At 46.7% G+C, this 19,152-nt stretch overlaps 1 protein-coding gene across 1 annotated transcript in view; it reads left to right on the top strand.

The window, feature by feature from the left end:
- Positions 1–12,023, top strand: part of LOC123747144 (uncharacterized) — a 70,126-nt gene extending 58,103 nt beyond the window's left edge. Inside the window, exon 3 of the mRNA XM_069336674.1 lies at positions 11,625–12,023. Within this exon, the coding sequence (XP_069192775.1) occupies positions 11,625–12,023 (399 nt within the window). The remainder of the gene's footprint in view (positions 1–11,624) is intronic.
- The last annotated feature ends 7,129 nt before the right edge of the window (positions 12,024–19,152 follow it).

Below are 19,152 nucleotides of genomic sequence, written 5' to 3'. Positions count from 1 at the left end.
TGCCAGAGTAGAGTATGCCGCTGATGTTATTCTGTTTATATGAGCCTCTGGAGTTAGGTTTGGTGTTGTATCCACTCCCAGGTAGGGGTGTCTAGTTATAGGGAGGCCTTGCGGTCTCTTGGCTCCTGTGCGTGCGTGTTTGCGTGCGTGTTCTCAAGCAAACGCTCACGCACTTCAGTCGCTACCTTTAAGGTTGTATTGACCTCGTGTGTGTGTGTGTGTGTGTGTGTGTGTACTGATACCAGCTACTGCTACCACCACCACCACCACCTTGCTACTGCTACCACCACCACCACCACCACCACCTTGCTACCACCACCACCACCTTGCTACCACCACCACCCACCTACCAACACCACCACAATAAGTGTGTTCTTGCTGCCAACAAGGGGGGTACACACCCCCCTCTTCCCCCCCCCCCCCTCCCCCCACTCTCCAACATGAACAGTGAACTTAATTAACCCTCGATAAAACTAGGGTGGGGGGGTTGGGGACGGTAGGGAGGAGAGGGGAGGGGGGGAGGGGGGGAGGGGTGATGGGGAGGGGGGGGGAGGTTGATACCTCCAACTTTTTCTAATGAGATGAAAGGTCAAAGTGGGAACTTTAGTTTTAATTTTTTTGTCATATTAACTTGGAACTGGTATTTTAGTCTCTCCCTTTATCTCCGTTTATCTGTTTTTTTGTGTGTTTATCTGGTTTTTCCCTTTGTTGTCGGTTTTCCTGCCTCTGCTTTCTCTGCTTCTCTAGACTCACTCTCTTCTCCCCTATTCTCTCTGTCCTTCTGTTCCTATGTCGTTGACTTTATCCTTCTCCTCTTCTGCTTCTCTCCTCCTTTCTTCTCTCTCCTCCTTTCTTCTCTCTCCTCCTTTCTTCTCTCTCCTCCTTTCTTCTCTCTCCTCCTTTCTTCTCTCTCCTCCTTTCTTCTCTCTCCTCCTTTCTTCTCTCTCCTCCTTTCTTCTCTCTCCTCCTTTCTTCTCTCTCCTCCTTTCTTCTCTCTCCTCCTTTCTTCTCTCTCCTCCTTTCTTCTCTCTCCTCCTTTCTTCTCTCTCCTCCTTTCTTCTCTCTCCTCCTTTCTTCTCTCTCCTCCTTTCTTCTCTCTCCTCCTTTCTTCTCTCTCCTCCTTTCTTCTCTCTCCTCCTTTCTTCTCTCTCCTCCTTTCTTCTCTCTCCTCCTTTCTTCTCTCTCCTCCTTTCTTCTCTCTCCTCCTTTCTTCTCTCTCCTCCTTTCTTCTCTCTCCTCCTCTCTTCTCTCTCCTCCTCTCTTCTCTCTCCTCCTTTCTTCTCTCTCCTCCTTTCTTCTCTCTCCTCCTTTCTTCTCTCTCCTCCTTTCTTCTCTCTCCTCCTTTCTTCTCTCTCCTCCTTTCTTCTCTCTCCTCCTCTCTTCTCTCTCCTCCTCTCTTCTCTCTCCTCCTCTCTTCTCTCTCCTCCTCTCTTCTCTCTCCTCCTCTCTTCTCTCTCCTCCTCTCTTCTCTCTCCTCCTCTCTTCTCTCTCCTCCTCTCTTCTCTCTCCTCCTCTCTTCTCTCTCCTCCTCTCTTCTCTCTCCTCCTCTCTTCTCTCTCCTCCTCTCTTCTCTCTCCTCCTCTCTTCTCTCTCCTCCTCTCTTCTCTCTCCTCCTCTCTTCTCTCTCCTCCTCTCTTCTCTCTCCTCCTCTCTTCTCTCTCCTCCTCTCTTCTCTCTCCTCCTCTCTTCTCTCTCCTCCTCTCTTCTCTCTGCTTCTCTCTCTCTGCTTCTCTCTCTCTGCTTCTCTCTCTCTGCTTCTCTCTCTCTGCTTCTCTCTCTCTGCTTCTCTCTCTCTGCTTCTCTCTCTCTGCTTCTCTCTCTCTGCTTCTCTCTCTCTGCTTCTCTCTCTCTCTGCTTCTCTCTCTCTGCTTCTCTCTCTCTGCTTCTCTCTCTCTGCTTCTCTCTCTGCTTCTCTCTCTCTCTGCTTATCACACAGTTTAGAGGAAGTCTGGTCGTCACAACCACTGCCTCATGTGTGATAAACAATAACACATGAGACGAACAAAATGTCTCCCAATATACCTGTCGCCAAGTTACACATGTGGACCAGTCACATATGTGGACCAGTCACATATGAGAGCCGGCGTGCGCGTCGCTATGCCATGATCTCCCTCTTGTTAAACTCGTTTTTACATTGACATTTATTCATACTTAGGAAGTATCTCTTAAGTAGGGCTGCCTGCTCCACTTTGTTTAACACGTGGAGAGCAGGATCTAGCTGATGGCTGAGTGGTTAGCGCTCGGGATTCGTAGTCCTAGGGTCTGGGGGATCGCATCCCGGTAATGGCGGGAACAAAATGGGGTTCTTTCATCCTGATGTCTCCTGTTACCTAGTAGTAAATAGGTACCTGGGAGTTAGACAGCTGCTACGGGCTGTTTCCTGGGGATGTGTGTGGTTTGGGGGAAAAAAATAGTAGTAGTTAGAAACAGTTGATTGACAGTTGAGAGGCGGGTCGAAAGAGCACAGCTCAACCCCCGCAACCACAACTAGGTGAACGCACGCGCGCACACGCGCGCACACACAATATCACAGATATTTGAAAGAACTTTTTTAGTGTCAGAGTGGTTGACAAATGTAATGCATTAGGAAGTGATGTGGAGGAGGCTGACTCCATACACAGTTTCAAGTGTAGATATGATAGAGCCCAATAGGCTCAGGAACCTGTACACCTGTTGATTGACAGTTGAGAGGCGGGACCAAAGAGCCAGAGCTCAACCCTCACAAACACAACTAGGTGAGAACACACACAATCTTGAAGACAAGCCTATTACACGTCTTTGGAATGCAAGTAATAGTTAGTTGAACTCTCCATTATCTCGTTAAACGAATCTGACATTAACACGTTTTGAACGAGACACGTAATTGTGAAGAGCCTAAACTATTCAGTTAAACGTAGGCAAGTTGATAAGTTTATAACACACCCATGCGGCTAAGGGAGCAAGGGTGTGTTAAGGTAGGGTGTGTAGGGTAGGGTTGTGGGGGTGTTGGGGTGAAAGGGACATCATTAAGGTATGTACTAAGTGTGTGTAAGGGGGGAGTGGGGTGGTTTTAGGGTGTGCTTCGTGTGTAGTGTGTTTGGGGAGGTGGTGAAAGGGGGGAGAAAGCTATTAGCTTGGTTAAGGTATTTACCCTAATGGTACTTCTGTTGCTGGTACCAGGTACTTTAGAATGAAAGTTCCTGGTACCAGGTACCTTAGAATGAAAATTCCTGGTACCAGGTACCTTAGAATGAAAATTCCTGGTACCAGGTACCTTTTGAATGAAAATTCCTGGTACCAGGTACTTTAGAATTAACGAAGTTGAGACCAAGTCATTTACTACAAAAGAAAATTAGCTGCCAAAAAAGGGGGGTGTCTAGCCTATTTGTAGTGTCTAGCTTACGATTGAAACACTCTAGCCCTCATCTATTATGTACCAGATAATTTGATTCATAAATCAGCTTTGTTTTCAAACCAGTATTTACCCAGGTCTTTCGTGAATCTAAACTTTATGCTCGTTTTGAGTTTTGTTTTGTGAATATATATTTGAAATCTTGTTTATATCTCCATTTGTTGGACAATTTCTTCAGTTTGTCTAGGTCATCTTGTAGCTTTTTTCTTGTCTTAATCCTCCTCATAATTTTTGTATCGGCAAACAATGAGAGAAACGAGTCTATTCCCTCTGGGCAACCCGTTCTCGCAAATTTAATAAGTCAATATTGACTTATTAAATATGTGCATAGGTGACATACTTAACATAATAGATACCCTTAAAAAGATTCATAGAAAACACCAACCTTACCTAACCTACTTAGTATGTTAAGATAAGCATCTTATTGCTTCGTAATTACAATTATTACCTAACCTATAATAGGTATAGGTTAAGTAATAATTGTAATTACGAAGCAATAAGATGCTTATCTTAAGATACTAACAAGGTTAGGTAAGGTCGGTGTTTTCTATGAATCTTTTTAAGGGTATCTATTATGTTTAGTATATCACCTATGCACGTAGTTAATAAGTCAATATTGACTTTACGAATTTGCGAGAACGGGTTGCTCTGTGAGATCATTTACATTTATCAGTATAGGTCCAAGGACTGATCCCCGTGGGACTCCACTGGTGACGTCTCGCCAATATGAGACCTCACCCCTCACAGTGACTCGCTGTCTTATGTTGCTTAGGTACTCCCTTATCCAGTGGAGTACCTTCCCTTTCACTCTTGCCTGCATCTCCAGGTTGTGCAGTAGTCTCTTGTGTGGTACTGTGTCAAAGGCTTTCTGGCAATCCGAAAATATGCAGTCTGCCCAGCACTCTCTATCTTGCCTGATTTGTGTTGCCTGGTTGTAAGAATTAAATTAATCCTGTGAGGCAGCACTTGCCATACCTGAACCCATGTTGATGCTGTGTTAAAAAGTTATTTTGCGTCAGATTTTCCACGTGTGTGTGTTTTGTGTGTGTGTGTATGGGTGTGTTTTGTGTGTGTGTGGGTGTGGTGTGTGTTTTGTGTGTGTGGGTGTGTGTTTTGTGTGTGGGGGTGTGGTGTGTGTTTTGTGTGTGGGTGTGGTGTGTGTTTTGTGTGTGGGTGTGGTGTGTGTTTTGTGTGGGTGTGGTGTGTGTTTTGTGTGTGTGTGTGTGTGTGTGTGTGTTTTGTGTGGGTGTGGTGTGTGTTTTGTGTGTGTGTGTGTGTGTGTGGTGTGTGTGTGTGTGGTGTGTGTGTGTGGTGTGTGTGTGGTGTGGTGTGTGTGTGGTGTGTGGTGTGTGTGTGGTGTGTGGTGTGTGTGTGGTGTGTGGTGTGTGTGTGTGTGTGGTGTGTGTGTGTGTGTGGTGTGTGTGTGGTGTGTGTGTGTGTGGTGTGTGTGTGTGTGTGGTGTGTGTGTGTGTGGTGTGTGTGTGTGTGTGTGGTGTGTGTGTGTGGTGTGTGTGTGTGTGTGTGTGGTGTGTGTGTGTGTGTGGTGTGTGTGTGTGTGTGGTGTGTGTGTGGTGTGTGTGTGTGTGTGTGTGTGTGTGGTGTGTGTGGTGTGTGTGTGGTGTGTGTGTGTGTGTGTGGTGTGTGTGTGTGTGTGTGTGTGGTGTGTGTGTGTGTGTGGGGTGTGTGTGTGTGTGTGGGGTGTGTGTGTGTGTGGGGTGTGTGTGTGGGGTGTGTGTGTGGGGTGTGTGTGTGTGGGGTGTGTGTGTGTGTGTGTGTGTGTGGGGTGTGTTTTGTGTGTGTAGTTGTTGTAACCGGTCCAGTAAATCATCTAATCCGTTAGCATCTTAACTGATGATGTTGATTGCCGTCAAGAATTTTTCTATACAAGTTTTGTGTTAACTCGCAAACATTAACTGACACGAATTATAACAGGTTTCGCATATTTTTTTGTGAATTTACCGTTGATGTGGATTTCTCCATTGCAACGATTCATCAATCAACCAAATAAGGATTTATATATTCACTGAATCATGTTATTAAAATTTCATTAAATCTGCTTTATGGATTTCTTAAGTATAACAAAGTCTATCAGAACTGAAAATGAGGAGATTTAGGCTAATAAATATCTCTCGTTTAATATTAATTTGTTTTTTAAGTTTGTATAATTTTAATTTGTTTAATATAATTTTTAATTTAATTTATTTTAATTTTTGTTTAAGTTTAAGAATGGTAGAATCGATAGTTGAATTGTATATACGTTAATATGTAATTATGGTATGTTATTTAGCATGTTAAAAACGCCTCCCCCTTCACACATACGCACGCACGATTCCTGAGCCTATTGGGCTCTATCACATCTACATTTGAAGCTGTGTATGGAGTCTGCTTCCACCGTAGAAGGCGCATCCAGGGTATATTTACTCACCAAATAGTGTGTGTACGTGAGAGATGTTTTGCAACCGCTGCTGTCGAGAAGGTGCGATGCACCCTAGTTCGATTTACAGTGTTTAGCCTAGTTAAATTACCTGTTTCCTCAGCCGCAAAGGTGACCTGCCATTTTCCATAGCTAAAAATCATTGAGATTTTCGTGATTAATGAGTCTTGTAGCAGTTGGCATTTCTTCCTGTTCATATGTAAAGGTTAAAGGGCACTCGTTAGCATAGACCTGAGCTTCAGGAATGAGATGAGATTGTTGAAATTGACATTCCACAGCAGAGGGCCAAGCACAGTACCCTGTGGCACGCTGGCACCAATTAAGTGGCTATCGGATTATGATCTACTTGTGTACACTATATACGGTGTTTACTCTAGCACTAGTATGTCGTCACACAAGGGCACGTGTTGAAGTCTTGATCTGTTTAATTAAATTAGAGCAAATCTGTCAGTCAGAAGCGAGGCAAAAACCCGCACGCGGGCTAGTTCTATCAAGGGAATCAGAAAAAGCCGCATGCGGGTTGATTTCCGTCAGAACCAACCCACATGCGGGTTTTTGGCGACCTTGGCAGAACCAGTGTGTGGTTGGGTGGGAGAGGTCTAAGAATCAACACATCGTATCGCGAGCTAGTGGCGTATCGCGAGCTAGTGGCGTATCGCGAGCTAGTGGCGTATCGCGAGCTAGTGGCGTATCGCGAGCTAGTGGCGTATCGCGAGCTAGTGGCGTATCGCGAGCTAGTGGCGTATCGCGAGCTAGTGGCGTATCGCGAGCTAGTGGCGTATCGCGGGCTAGTCGCGTATCACCACGCGTCTGAAGGGAACAGAGCGATGCGATCAGCGATAATCACTGAAAGATTCAAGAGCTTTACAACAACTGTGTAATTTGCAAGTACGAAACTGCCTTTAATACTTATCGGAAAGTTATTTAGGGGGGAGGGGGCAGTATGACTGACATTCACACTACAGTATAGTTATTACGGGCGATCGGGGGATGACAGTGACATGTGCAACAGGGATCAAAGTATGTTGTGACTTTTTCAAGTTGTGCCGAACTTTGTGTCAACTGGAAAGTTTTTAATGCAATTTTTATATCATAGTTGCTCCTGTAGGGCTAGTTTTGTTTTTATCTGTCAAGCGTTTTCTGTTCAAGATGACTATTGTATTGTTGTATCTATAGCAGCTAGTGGTTACTGTATTGTATTGTATCTATCGCAGCTAGTGGTTACTGTATTGTATTGTATCTATCGCAGCTAGTGGTTACTGTATTGTATTGTATCTATAGCAGCTAGTGGTTACTGTATTGTATTGTATCTATCGCAGCTAGTGGTTACTGTATTGTATCTATCGCAGCTAGTGGTTACTGTATTGTATCTATCGCAGCTAGTGGTTACTGTATTGTATTGTATTATCATATTGCTGTATCGTATTATCATATTACTGTATTATCGTATTTATTACTGCTAGTGGTATTACTGTATCGCTTTGTATCGTAGCTAGTAATTGCTATATCGCAGCTAGTGGGTACTGTATCGCAGGTAGTAATTGCTATATGGCAGGTAGTGGCTACTGTATCGCCTTGTATCGTAGCTAGTAATTGCTATATCGCAGCTAGTGGCTACTGTATCGCCTTGTATCGTAGCTAGTAATTGCTATATGGCAGGTAGTGGTTACTGTATCGCCTTGTATCGTAGCTAGTAATTGCTATATCGCAGCTAGTGGCTACTGTATCGCCTTGTATCGTAGCTAGTAATTGCTATATCGCAGCTAGTGGCTACGGTATCGCCTTGTATCGTAGCTAGTAATTGCTATATGGCAGGTAGTGGTTACTGTATCGCCTTGTATCGTAGCTAGTAATTGCTATATGGCAGGTAGTGGCTACTGTATCGCCTTGTATCGTAGCTAGTAATTGATATATCGCAGCTAGTGGCTACTGTATCGCCTTGTATCGTAGCTAGTAATTGCTATATCGCAGCTAGTGGCTACTGTATCGCCTTGTATCGTAGCTAGTAATTGCTATATCGCAGCTAGTGGTTACTGTATCGCCTTGTATCGTAGCTAGTAATTGCTATATCGCAGCTAGTGGTTACTGTATCGCCTTGTATCGTAGCTAGTAATTGCTATATCGCAGCTAGTGGCTACTGTATCGCCTTGTATTGTATCGTAGTGATTACATATCGTTCAGTATCGCTGCATAGGTGTTTCCTATCGCGCTCTATCGCTGCGATGTGGTTGCAATATCTCTACTACGATCACCTCAAACATCACCATTGGTCTGTCGAACCACTTGGGCTGGACGGTTGAACGACGGTTTCGCTTCATGCAGGTCGGGGTTCAATCCCCCGATCGTCCACAAGTGGTTGGGCGCCATTCCTTTCCCCCGTCCCATCCCAAATCCTTATCCTGACACGTTCTAAGCGTTATATAGTCGTAATGGCTTGGTGCTTTCCCCCTGATTTTATTCTTCACTGGTCTAGCGACTTTAAACAACCCTTGACCTATCTTGGTTATCTTGATTTCGGGGCTTAGCGTCCCCGAGGCCCGGTCCTCGACCAGGCCTCCTTTTTGTTAAATTTCCCCAGGAAGCAGCCCGTAGCAGCTGTCTAACTCCGAGGTACCTATTTACTGCTAGGTGAAGAGGGTGTGTGTGTGTGTGTATATATTCACCTAGTTGTGCTTGCGGGGGTTGAGCTCTGCTCTTTCGGCCCGCCTCTCAACTGTCAATCAACTGTTACTAACTGCTAATATGTCTCTCTCTCTCTCTCTGTCTGTCTCTGTCTCTCTCTCTGTCTCTGTCTGTCTCTGTCTGTCTCTCCTCTCTCTCTCTCTCCTCTCTCTCTCTCTCTCTCTCCTCTCTCTCTCTCTCTCCTCTCTCTCTCTCTCCTCTCTCTCTCTCTCTCTCTCTCCTCTCTCTCTCTCTCTCTCTCTCTCCTCTCTCTCTCTCTCTCCTCTCTCTCTCTCTCCTCTCTCTCTCTCTCTCTCTCTCCTCTCTCTCTCTCTCTCTCTCTCTCTCTCTCTCTCTCTCTCTCTCTCTCTCTCTCTCTCTCTCTCTCTCTCTCTCTCGAAGTAATCTTTCTAACATTGGGTCTTCAAACCTTTCATGCGTGTTCCACACCCTGATGGCTTGGTGCTGCAGTCTGATGTTTAGTGGCTGTATGTTCAGGAGCTCATGGAGCTCCTGGATTGTCTGATCATATGGTGGACGGTGTTTTGCTGCTCTCCTTAGCTCCTTATTTTCCACCGCTTAACAGATGGTTTTCTTTAAGGTATGTAGTGGTATTGAATGGTATTCTAGATGCGTATAAGTGTTCGGAATCTTCTGTTTTCCTAAGGTGTTCGATTTCCTAAGATCCTACCAATCTAGAGACCCAATAGTCTGCCTATCTCCACGTATTAGATAAGACGATTGTCAATGATTAAATCCACAAAGGCCGTGACGAGGATTCGAACCTGCGTCCGGGAGCATCCCAGACACTGCCTTAATCGACTGAGCTACGACAGGGTTAAAAGGGTTGAAACCCTTTTGTAGCTCAGTCGATTAAGGCAGTGTCTGGGATGCTCCTGGTCGCAGGTTCGAATCCTCGTCACGGCCCCTGTGGATTTGTTCATTTGATGCATCACGTTAGTGTGATCTGTTTATTGTCAATGATGATTGGGGTCTGAGTTTCTTGTTGAAGTCTGCATTATCTGGAACTTTATCTGTATTTTCATTGCTTTTCAGAGTTCTGTAAGAATTCAATTGCAGCCTTGTTGGTCAGAATCGTCTTTGATGGGGATAGTTGGCATATTCCTGGGGTGAGGGGGATAGAGGATACATAGAGGATACATAGAGGATACATAGAGGATACATAGAGGATACATAGAGGATACATAGAGGATACATAGAGGATACATAGAGGATACATAGAGGAAGACGTATATAGAGAGAATATCGAGATGAACCGAAGATACAAGATAGGAAAGATGACACGATTGCCTCTAAAACGGAAAGGATAAAGCTAAATAGATATACAGAGGCCAGAGAGGGGCTAGGAGGCAGAGGCTAGGAATATCTCTGGCTAGGATCCCCTGGCTAGGATCCCTGGCTCCTAGCCAGGGAGGTGAGATGAAACGATGGCCCTGACTCTGAACATAGTTGATAACGACCATTAGCCTCCAGTGATACCCGAGCAGCGTTGAGGTTAGGGTGTTTGTGGTTTGTTTATGATCGTCAGCTGATTACAGTTCTAATGTTTTGAAAAGTGATTATTTGTGGGTGTAATTTTATATGTTTATTGTAGAATTAGTTCGTTAAATTAGCAGGTTGTGTGCTCTCTCTGTCCTCCCCCCCCCTCCTCCTCTCTGTCTGTCTGTCTCTCTGTCTGTCCTGTCTGTCCTGTCTCTGTCTGTCTGTCCTGTCTCTGTCTGTCTGTCCTGTCTCTGTCTGTCTGTCCTGTCTCTGTCTGTCTGTCCTGTCTCTGTCTGTCTGTCCTGTCTCTGTCTGTCTGTCCTGTCTCTGTCTGTCTGTCCTGTCTCTGTCTGTCTCTGTCTGTCTCTGTCTCTGTCTCTGTCTGTCTCTGTCTCTCTGTCCCTCTCTCTGTCTCCCTGTCCCTCTCTCTGTCTCTCTGTCCCTCTCTCTGTCTCTCTGTCCCTCTCTCTGTCTCTCTGTCCCTCTCTCTGTCTCTCTGTCCCTCTCTCTGTCTCTCTGTCCCTCTCTCTGTCTCTCTGTCCCTCTCTCTGTCTCTCTGTCTCTCTCTCCCTCTCTCCACTTGGTTCCTTAATGGTCATAGTGTATTGTAGTGTGCCTATTGCACCTCTGCTTTTGAATAGGGGTATTTTTGCACTTCCTGCCATGCCTCCTGGCCTCATATAAAGAGTTGTTTCCATATGCAGATTTAGAACCCAATCCCAATCACTCGCGAGACACGGATTGTGTATTCACTTAGTTGTGTTCATCTAGTTGTGCTTGCGGGGGTTGAGCTCTGCTCTTTCGGGCCGCCTATCAACTGTCAATCAACTGTTTCTACTACTATTTATCCCCACCCCACACACACACAGCCCAGGAAGCAGCCCGTGACAGCTGGCTAACTCCCAGGTACCTATTTACTGCTAGGTAACAGGAGCATCAAAGTGAAAGAAACTCTATCCATTGTTTCTCACCGGTGCCCGGGATCGAACCCAGGATCACGCGTCCAGTGTTCTATCCGCTCAGCCACCAGCTCCTTGGCACCGAGAGGTGGCGGCACTAACCCACAGACCAGTGCCACTGATAAGTATACCACATAATCCGCTGGAGAAGGTATAATCAGGCCAAGAATGATGAATCAACACTTAGTGAGAAGCAAGTTTAAGACAAGCAAGTTTAAGACAAGCCTTCGTGGCTTTTAAAAGGGAAAGTCTCACGCCCTGATAAACTTGATCAAGTTCTATCACTGGAAAAAAAACAGGTTTGGGTAGAATGTGTTTTTCTAGATTGTTAAAAAAAAGTTTTGGGCGTGGTTCCTTGTGGAGGGCTGGCGGGCATGATGGAGCCATTTAGAGGGGGGGGGGGAGCTGGGAAGACATTGTCCTGGGTAAATAACTACCTGACAGAAAGCAAATCAGTTCTGCTATTTCACCACTTCTGTATCACTAACGCCTTGTTCCACACCACAACCACCACCACAGCCACCATCACCCCCCCCCCCCACCACCACCACCACCACACAACCACTCTTGCTAGCCACGACCATCCCCCACAATTCATCACCTAATTAGTAACGTTGATTTCTGGCTGTCAAACGTCAAATCCTTGTTAATATATCTCCAGCAATATAGCCTTTAGGAACACATCTCTCCCCTGTCAAAAACATCGAAGCCCGCGTCGGACCCCGCGTCGGACCCCGCGTCGGACCCCGCGTCGGACCCCGCGTCGGACCCCGCGTCGGACCCCGCGTCGGACCCCGCGTCGGACCCCGCGTCGGACCCCGCGTCGGACCCCGCGTCGGACCCCGCGTCGGACCCCGCGTCGGACCCCGCGTCGAAACCCCGCGTCGAAGCCGGCTTCGAAACCCCGCGTCGAAGCCGGCTTCGAAACCCCGCGTCGAAACCCCGCGTCGAAACCCCGCGTCGAAACCCCGCGTCGAAACCCCGCGTCGAAACCCCGCGTCGAAACCCCGCGTCGAAACCCCGCGTCGAAACCCCGCGTCGAACCCCGCGTCGAAGCCAGCCAGTAATTGGGTAGCGATCAATCACAAACTATCGACTAATCACGTCAGGACTGCCAATCAGAGGTGCCTGTTATGCCGTATTCCAGGCGCGGTCGTAGGCCCCTTAACACATGTATCAGGTGAGGAAGAATGTGGCATGTGTGATTTATGTGTCCATGTTGAGGAATGTGTGGGAGAGAGGGAGAGGGAGAGGGAGGGGGAGGGAGAGGGAGGGGGAGGGAGAGGGAGGGAGAGGGAGAGGGAGAGGGAGAGGGAGGGAGAGGGAGGGGGAGGGAGAGGGAGGGGGTGGGAGAGGGAGGGGGAGGGAGAGCGAGGGGGAGGGAGAGGGAGGGGGAGGGAGGGAGAGGGGGAGGGAGAGGGGGAGGGAGGGGGAGGGAGGGGGAGGGAGAGGGAGGGGGAGGGGGGGGGAGGGAGGGGGAGATGGAGACACAGAATTCCACAGAGTAAATAATCCTGTCATTCAATGCATATGATAATTAGACAGGCAATAGGCACTTAAGATCATACAATCAACTGGAACAGGTGAAAGATTGTTAGCTGAGCTGAGACACGATTGGGAGCGCACCCCATCCCCCCCCCCCCCAATCCCCTCCTCATCATTTCAGACCATCGACCTGTTTGAAGCTCCCACTGGATGAATCATTACACCACCTCCAACTTGGGGCTCATTTCACGCCACATAAATCCTTAATGCCGGTGCTATTGAGGCGATAAGTGTTTGACCGCTCACCGTGCATTGATAAACTCTTCCTTCTTCTTGACCCGTATTTCGTTTCTCGTATTATTTTTTCCCCTTTCTCAAGCTGGACTAGGAGGGAAACAGGAGGAAGATGGAGAGATTAACAGGGCATAAAGAGAGAGGTTTATGGAGTGACAGATATGCGAAGATGTTGACACATTTGCACTGTCTTATCTGGCCGATGGAGAAGAAATGCCAGCTTCTTGACTAACGGCCCTATCCCCCTCTCTGAGTCATCCTAGACTTGTTAAACGGGAGCGTTTTAATGCAATGTGATTATTGAATTGCAAGTAGTTTATAACGTTTTAATCTGACCTGGTCTATCAGACTGGTAACAATATTCCATACTTAATTGAGGGGATCTCAGAGATCTACAGAATTTTGGATTTTTAAAACAAGTTCTACTCGAGCAATTTGGTAAAATGCAAACCCCCCCCCCCCCCACACACACACACACAGGACATAACACCAGACCTAACTCCAGAGGCTCGTATAAACAGAATAACATCAGCGGCATACTCTACTCTGGCAAAAGTCAGAACATCCTTCAGTAACCTGAATAAGGAGGCTTTTAGATCACTGTATACCGCCTATGTGAGGCCAGTCTTAGAGTATGCCGACCCATCCTGGAGCCCCCATCTTAAATAACACACAAGGAAGCTCGAAAAGGTGCAGAAGTTTGCAACGAGACTCGTCCCAGAGCTGCGAGGGTTCAGGTACGAAGACAGACTGAAGGAACTAAACCTGACGACGCTAGAGAGGAGGAGGGAGAAGGGGGACATGATACAGACGTATAAGATACTTAGAGGGATTGACAGGAAATGTTTACAATTAATAACAATAGAACAAGGGGGGGGGGGCACGGATGGAAGCTTGACTCAGATGTCATAGAGATGTTAGAAAGTTTCCTCTAAGCATAAGGGTAGTGAGTAAATGGATTGACCTAAATGAGCAGATTGAAGAAGTCAACTCCATTCTTAACTTTAAAAGCAGGTATGATAGGGAAATAGGGCAGGAGTCATTGCATTAGACAACGGCTAGAAAAGCGGAGTCAAAGAGCTAGAGCTCGATCCTGCAGGCACAAATAGGTGAATAGAACAGACAGCTGAGAAGCATAGCCGTCTCTGAAGAAATTATGGATTACATAAACGTAAAAAGTAAGGAACCAGAGACTAATTTCACACCACCAACAGTACTTCGAAACTCCCCTAAGAGGATGACCTTCTCACGCAAGGAGGATTAAAAGGGGCAGATAATGGAACAATTGCCTTGGGAACTCAATGTGTTAGAAATAGGAGGCATGACGTGGAATTGAACCCGCACACTGGGTTCACACCCCCACTCACACGGACCTATAAATCCTTGGACCAGTGTGCAAGTTCGAAGCCTCTTCCTCATGGCTGCTCCTCATAATCTCATTGATACACAACGTTAATGTTTCTTATTTGCTTGACAATATTGGTGTTTGGCCCTCCAGTACATCCTGGCTCTTGGGCAAGCAGCTGTGGGGGGACACGACTTCTTGAAAGCATCGTCTCTGTGGGTATTGAAGCAATGAGATCGAAGACCATTGGTGGGTTCTTGTAGTCTGAGTTCGAGTCTCTGAGCAAAGACTTTTGTAGCTCCTGGACTGTCTGGTCATATGATGGTGTTTTGCAACTCGTTAGTGACTAAGAGTTCTTTAAGAGTTCTTTAAGACCTATAGTAGCACAAGTGAGGATTATTAGAGATGACTTAAGTGGCTTAAGATGTCTTAGGACCAGCTTACAGCTTTGCTTATATAAGGCTAAGGGATATAGAATCCAATTCCTTTGCTTAAGGATATCTCTTTCCACTATCCACTGGCGATCCTGCCAGGCTAAGATACCCCCCTCCCCCCCCCCTCTCTATCGTGATGGATAGGTCACGTTCCCTGTATTTCACGGCTATCCGTCAAGAGGGCTGCCATGCTTGACTGGGTCTTCGCCAGTGCTGCTACTATTCTCACTATCCAGCCCCTTGAGATGCGTTCCTCGTCGCGGTCTGTTGGTAAAGTGGTCCTCGTTTTGTGTCCACGTGACCCCAAGTTTGGTATATTGGTGAATAGTGGTTATAGGACAGTTACAGCCCCGCTCCTGTGTTAGGGAAGTCCACTACGGGATCACCATAGCCCGCGCTACTTGCCCCGCTCCTGTGTTAGGGAAGTCCACTACGGGATCACCATAGCCCGCGCTACTTGCCCCGCTCCTGTGCCAGGTAAGTCCACTACGGGCTCACCATAGCCCGTTCTACTTGCCCCGCTCCTGTGCCAGGTAAGTCCACTACGGGATCACCATAGCCCGCGCTACTTGCCCCGCTCCTGTGTTAGGGAAGTCCACTACGGGATCACCATAGCCCGCGCTACTTGCCCTGCTCCTGTGCCAGGTAAGTCCACTACGGGCTCACCATAGCCCGCGCTACTTGCCCTGCTCCTGTGCCAGGTAAGTCCACTACGGGCTCACCATAGCCTGTGCTACTTGGAACCTTTTTGTTCCCGGTAGCTGAATCTTAAACGACAATGGTTATAGGAACACTTGATTGCTCTTTGTTGCTGGGTTTTCAGGAGAGTATGAGGAGTTGTGGTTGAGTTAGGTCACGGTACATGGTGATACGAGCACACGTACACACACTCACACACTCAGGCACGCACGAACAGAGACAGACAGACCCCAAAATGGTGTGTTTCACACTATCAATTACGCAGTCTACACACCTTCACACACATACCCCCACACACCACACACATGGAAACACTAACGTAATTGATTCTGTGGGTTGAGGTCCGGCTCTTTGGTCCCGCCTCTCAACCGTCAATCAACTGGTGTACAGGTTCCTGAGCCTACTGGGCTCTATCATATCTACACTTGAAACTGTGTATGGAGTCAGCCTCCACCACACCACTGCCTAATGCATTCCATTTATTAACTACTCTGACACTGATTTCTTTGTCCCTTTGGCTCATTTGGGTACTCAGTTTCCACCTGTGTCCCCTTGTTCAGGGGCCAAACGAGGTGAGTAGTCTTTAGGGGGGTGTCATCGTTTGTGTGGGGGTGGTGATTAGTGTGTGGGGGGATGGTGATTACACTGGATAGTCACGACTCAGCTTCCAATATCAATCATTCAAGACTACTTCCTTAGACAAGACTCATTCCTCGTGATCCAGTTAAATCACTTTGTGAGAATATAATTTTTCCAGAGAAATATTGGTATTTGGTGTGAAATTTTGCCATTAATCTAATTATTAATTGAAAATTTGATAATCAAGAATTTTTTACACAATTCACCTGTGACGGAGCCACAATTATCTTACTGAAATTATATTTTAATAAAATAGCAGAAACATGTAAAGTAGTTTATAGAAACACAATTTATTTTTAAGATTACATTAATATTGTTATATAAAAATTTTACTTTATAAATGTAATGACTTCACAAAGTGTTTAGTTATATTTTTAAGTGTAAATAACATAAGTCTTTATTAACCCTCTCCAAGCGGTCGAGGCCATTATCGTGTCAAAGGGGAGGAAACATGAAAGCCTGAAGAGGGGGGGGGGGGGGGTCTGCAAGTTCTTTGTGGGGGCGGGGGGGGGGGGGCGACAACCCCTTCCCATTTATCGGAAATTGTTCACGAGATTTCCCCCTCTTCATCTCCCTCTGCCCTTTGACACCCTTTACCCATTTTGACACCCCCTTCCCCTTGTCCCAATCCCCTCATGCTCCCCAATCCCCCTTGAAGGCTACTTGATTGGGTTCTGGGAGTTCTTCTACTCCCCCAAGCCCGGCCCGAGGCCAGGCTTGACCTGTGAGAGCTTGGTCCACCAGGCTGTTGCTTGGAGAATGCTCCTTACCCTACCTACAGGAGCCGGTCGGCCGAGCGGATAGCACACTGGACTTGTGATCCTGTGGTCCCGGGTTCGATCCCGGGCGCCGGCGAAAAACAATGGGCAGTTTCTTTCATCCTATGCCCCCTGTTACCTAGCAGTAAAATAGGTACCTGGGTGTTAGTCAGCTGTCACTGGCTGCTTTGTGGGGGTGGAGGCCTGGTCGAGGACCGGGCCGCGGGGACACTAAAGCCCCGAAATCATCTCAAGATAACTTCAAGCTATCATGTTGCCATGATAAATGAGGCCCTGTCATTGGACTTTATCGATATCCGGCTATATATAGGTGGTTATCTTGAGGTTATCTTGAGATGATTTCGGGGCTTTTAGTGTCCCCGCGGCCCGGTCCTCGACCAGGCCTCCACCCCCAGGGTGGAGTGAAAGTGAAAGAAACTCTGCCCATTGTTTCTCGCCGGCGCCTGGGATCGAACCCAGGATCACAAGTCCCGCATGCTGCCCGCTCGGCCGACCGGCTCCCTATGGTTGTATGACTTCTTAACCGGATGCTAGATTGTTTCCTGAAGCAGCTGGGAGACTGGTAGCCAAATAGCTGTCTAGTAGTCTAGTAAATTGGTGGCTGACTGCCTTGTTAACCTGGTTGATTGACTGCCTTGTTATTTTGGTGATTAGCTGTGTGATTATCTAGTTAAGTTGCCGCTTGCGTTTAGCTGTTTTCTCAACGGAGCGCGCACGCACGCACGCGGAAGACAAGAGTAAGGGGGAGACATGATCACTACCTACAAAATTCTCAGAGGAATTGACAGGGTAGATAAGGATAAACTGTTTAACACGGGTGGTACGCGAACAAGGGGACACAGGTGGAAAGCGAGTACCCAAATGAGCCACAAAGACGTCAGAAAGAACTTTTTCAGTGTCAGAGTAGTTAACAGGTGGAATACATTAGGCAGTGATGTGGTGGAGGCTGACTCCATACACAGTTTCAAGTGTAGATATGATAGAGCCCAGTAGGCTCAGGAACCTGTACACCAGTTGATTGACAGTTGAGAGGCGGGACCAAAGAGTCAGAGCTCAACCCCCGCAAGCACAACTAGGTGAGTACACACACAGGGGGCCTGACGGCTGAGTGGACAGCGCTCAGGATTCGTAGTCCTGAGGTTCCGGGTTCGATCCCGGTGGAGGCGGAAACAAATCGGCAAAAGTCTTTCACCCAGATGCCCCTGTTCACCTAGCAATAAATATATACCTGGGAGTTACAGCTGCTACGGGCTGCTTCCTGGGGGATGTGTAACAAAAAGGAGGCCTGGTCGAGGACCGGGCCGCCGGGATGCTAAGCCCCGAAATCATCTCAAGATAGATAAACTAACCAAAAGTGGAATATGTTGACCAGACCACACTCTAGAAAGTGAAGGGACGATGACGTTTCGGTCCGTCCTGGACCATAATATAGCCCGAAATATTTTTTGAAATTGCGAATTATAATTTGCCCGAAACGCTATGCGTGCTAGTGGCTTTACAAGAATGTAAAATCAACAGAGTTTCTATGTTCTTTATTAACCCCCAATGTACCTTCTTGTATATAAATAAATACTCACAATCGACTTGAGAATGGTCCAGGACGGACCAAAACGTCGTCGTCCCTTCACCTTCTAGTGTGTGGTCTGGTCAACATACTTCAGCCACGTTATTGTGACTCCTCGCCTGCATATGGAATAGGCAGAGGTTGTATACATTTACGGGCTCACCATAGCCCGTGCTACTTGGAACTTCGTTCTAGGTAGCGAATCTTTAACAACAACAGAGGTTTTATAGTGCGCATATCTCCACAATCACATAATTAAACTGGAAACTGTATAAACGCATGCAACAAAATGGCTTCCGGGCTTGATGAACAAGATACGAAGAGAGGCTAGAGGCATTAAATTGGCCAAAGTTAGTATATAGGAGGAAAAAAAATGGGCGATATGATCACTACATACAAAATACTTACAGGAATCTACAAAATTGATTCCAGTTAAGGAAACAGGTGCATCGTCTGACTAGACACATTGCTAAGGGGAGCCCCCCCCTTTTTGTGGTCGAGAGGGAACTATCAGGGTAAAAGCGCCAAGCCATTACGACTATATAGCACTGGGAAGGGGTCAGGATATAAGGATTTGGGATGGGACGGGGGAAAAGGAATGGTAGAGAATGATTTGACTAATTATCAACATACTCGGGTATATTATATGAAACGTATAAGGGTTATATGAAAGAATTTGGGTGATTATAAATAGGAGCTGCCAGTTATATGGGTCAATAGGCCTTCTGCAATTTCCCTGATTATGTTCACTTGAATATGTTGATATCCACTTAATGCCAAATAATAATCTTAAAATATTAAGTCTTCTATGCTGCAAACCAGTTTTGTGCATAATGCTTTTCAGTATCATTATAATGCTAGCCCACGTCGCATGCAATCTCTTATGGTGCATAATATGTAAATAAATAAATAAATAAATGTTTATTTAGGTAAGGTACATAAAAGAGATTTTACAAAGAATGATG

This window comes from Procambarus clarkii, chromosome 36, assembly GCF_040958095.1.
Source record: "Procambarus clarkii isolate CNS0578487 chromosome 36, FALCON_Pclarkii_2.0, whole genome shotgun sequence".
In the NCBI taxonomy this organism is placed as follows: Eukaryota; Metazoa; Arthropoda; class Malacostraca; order Decapoda; family Cambaridae; genus Procambarus; species Procambarus clarkii.
Note: the sequence above shows the minus strand (reverse complement) of the source record. Positions and strands in the feature narration are given on the sequence as shown.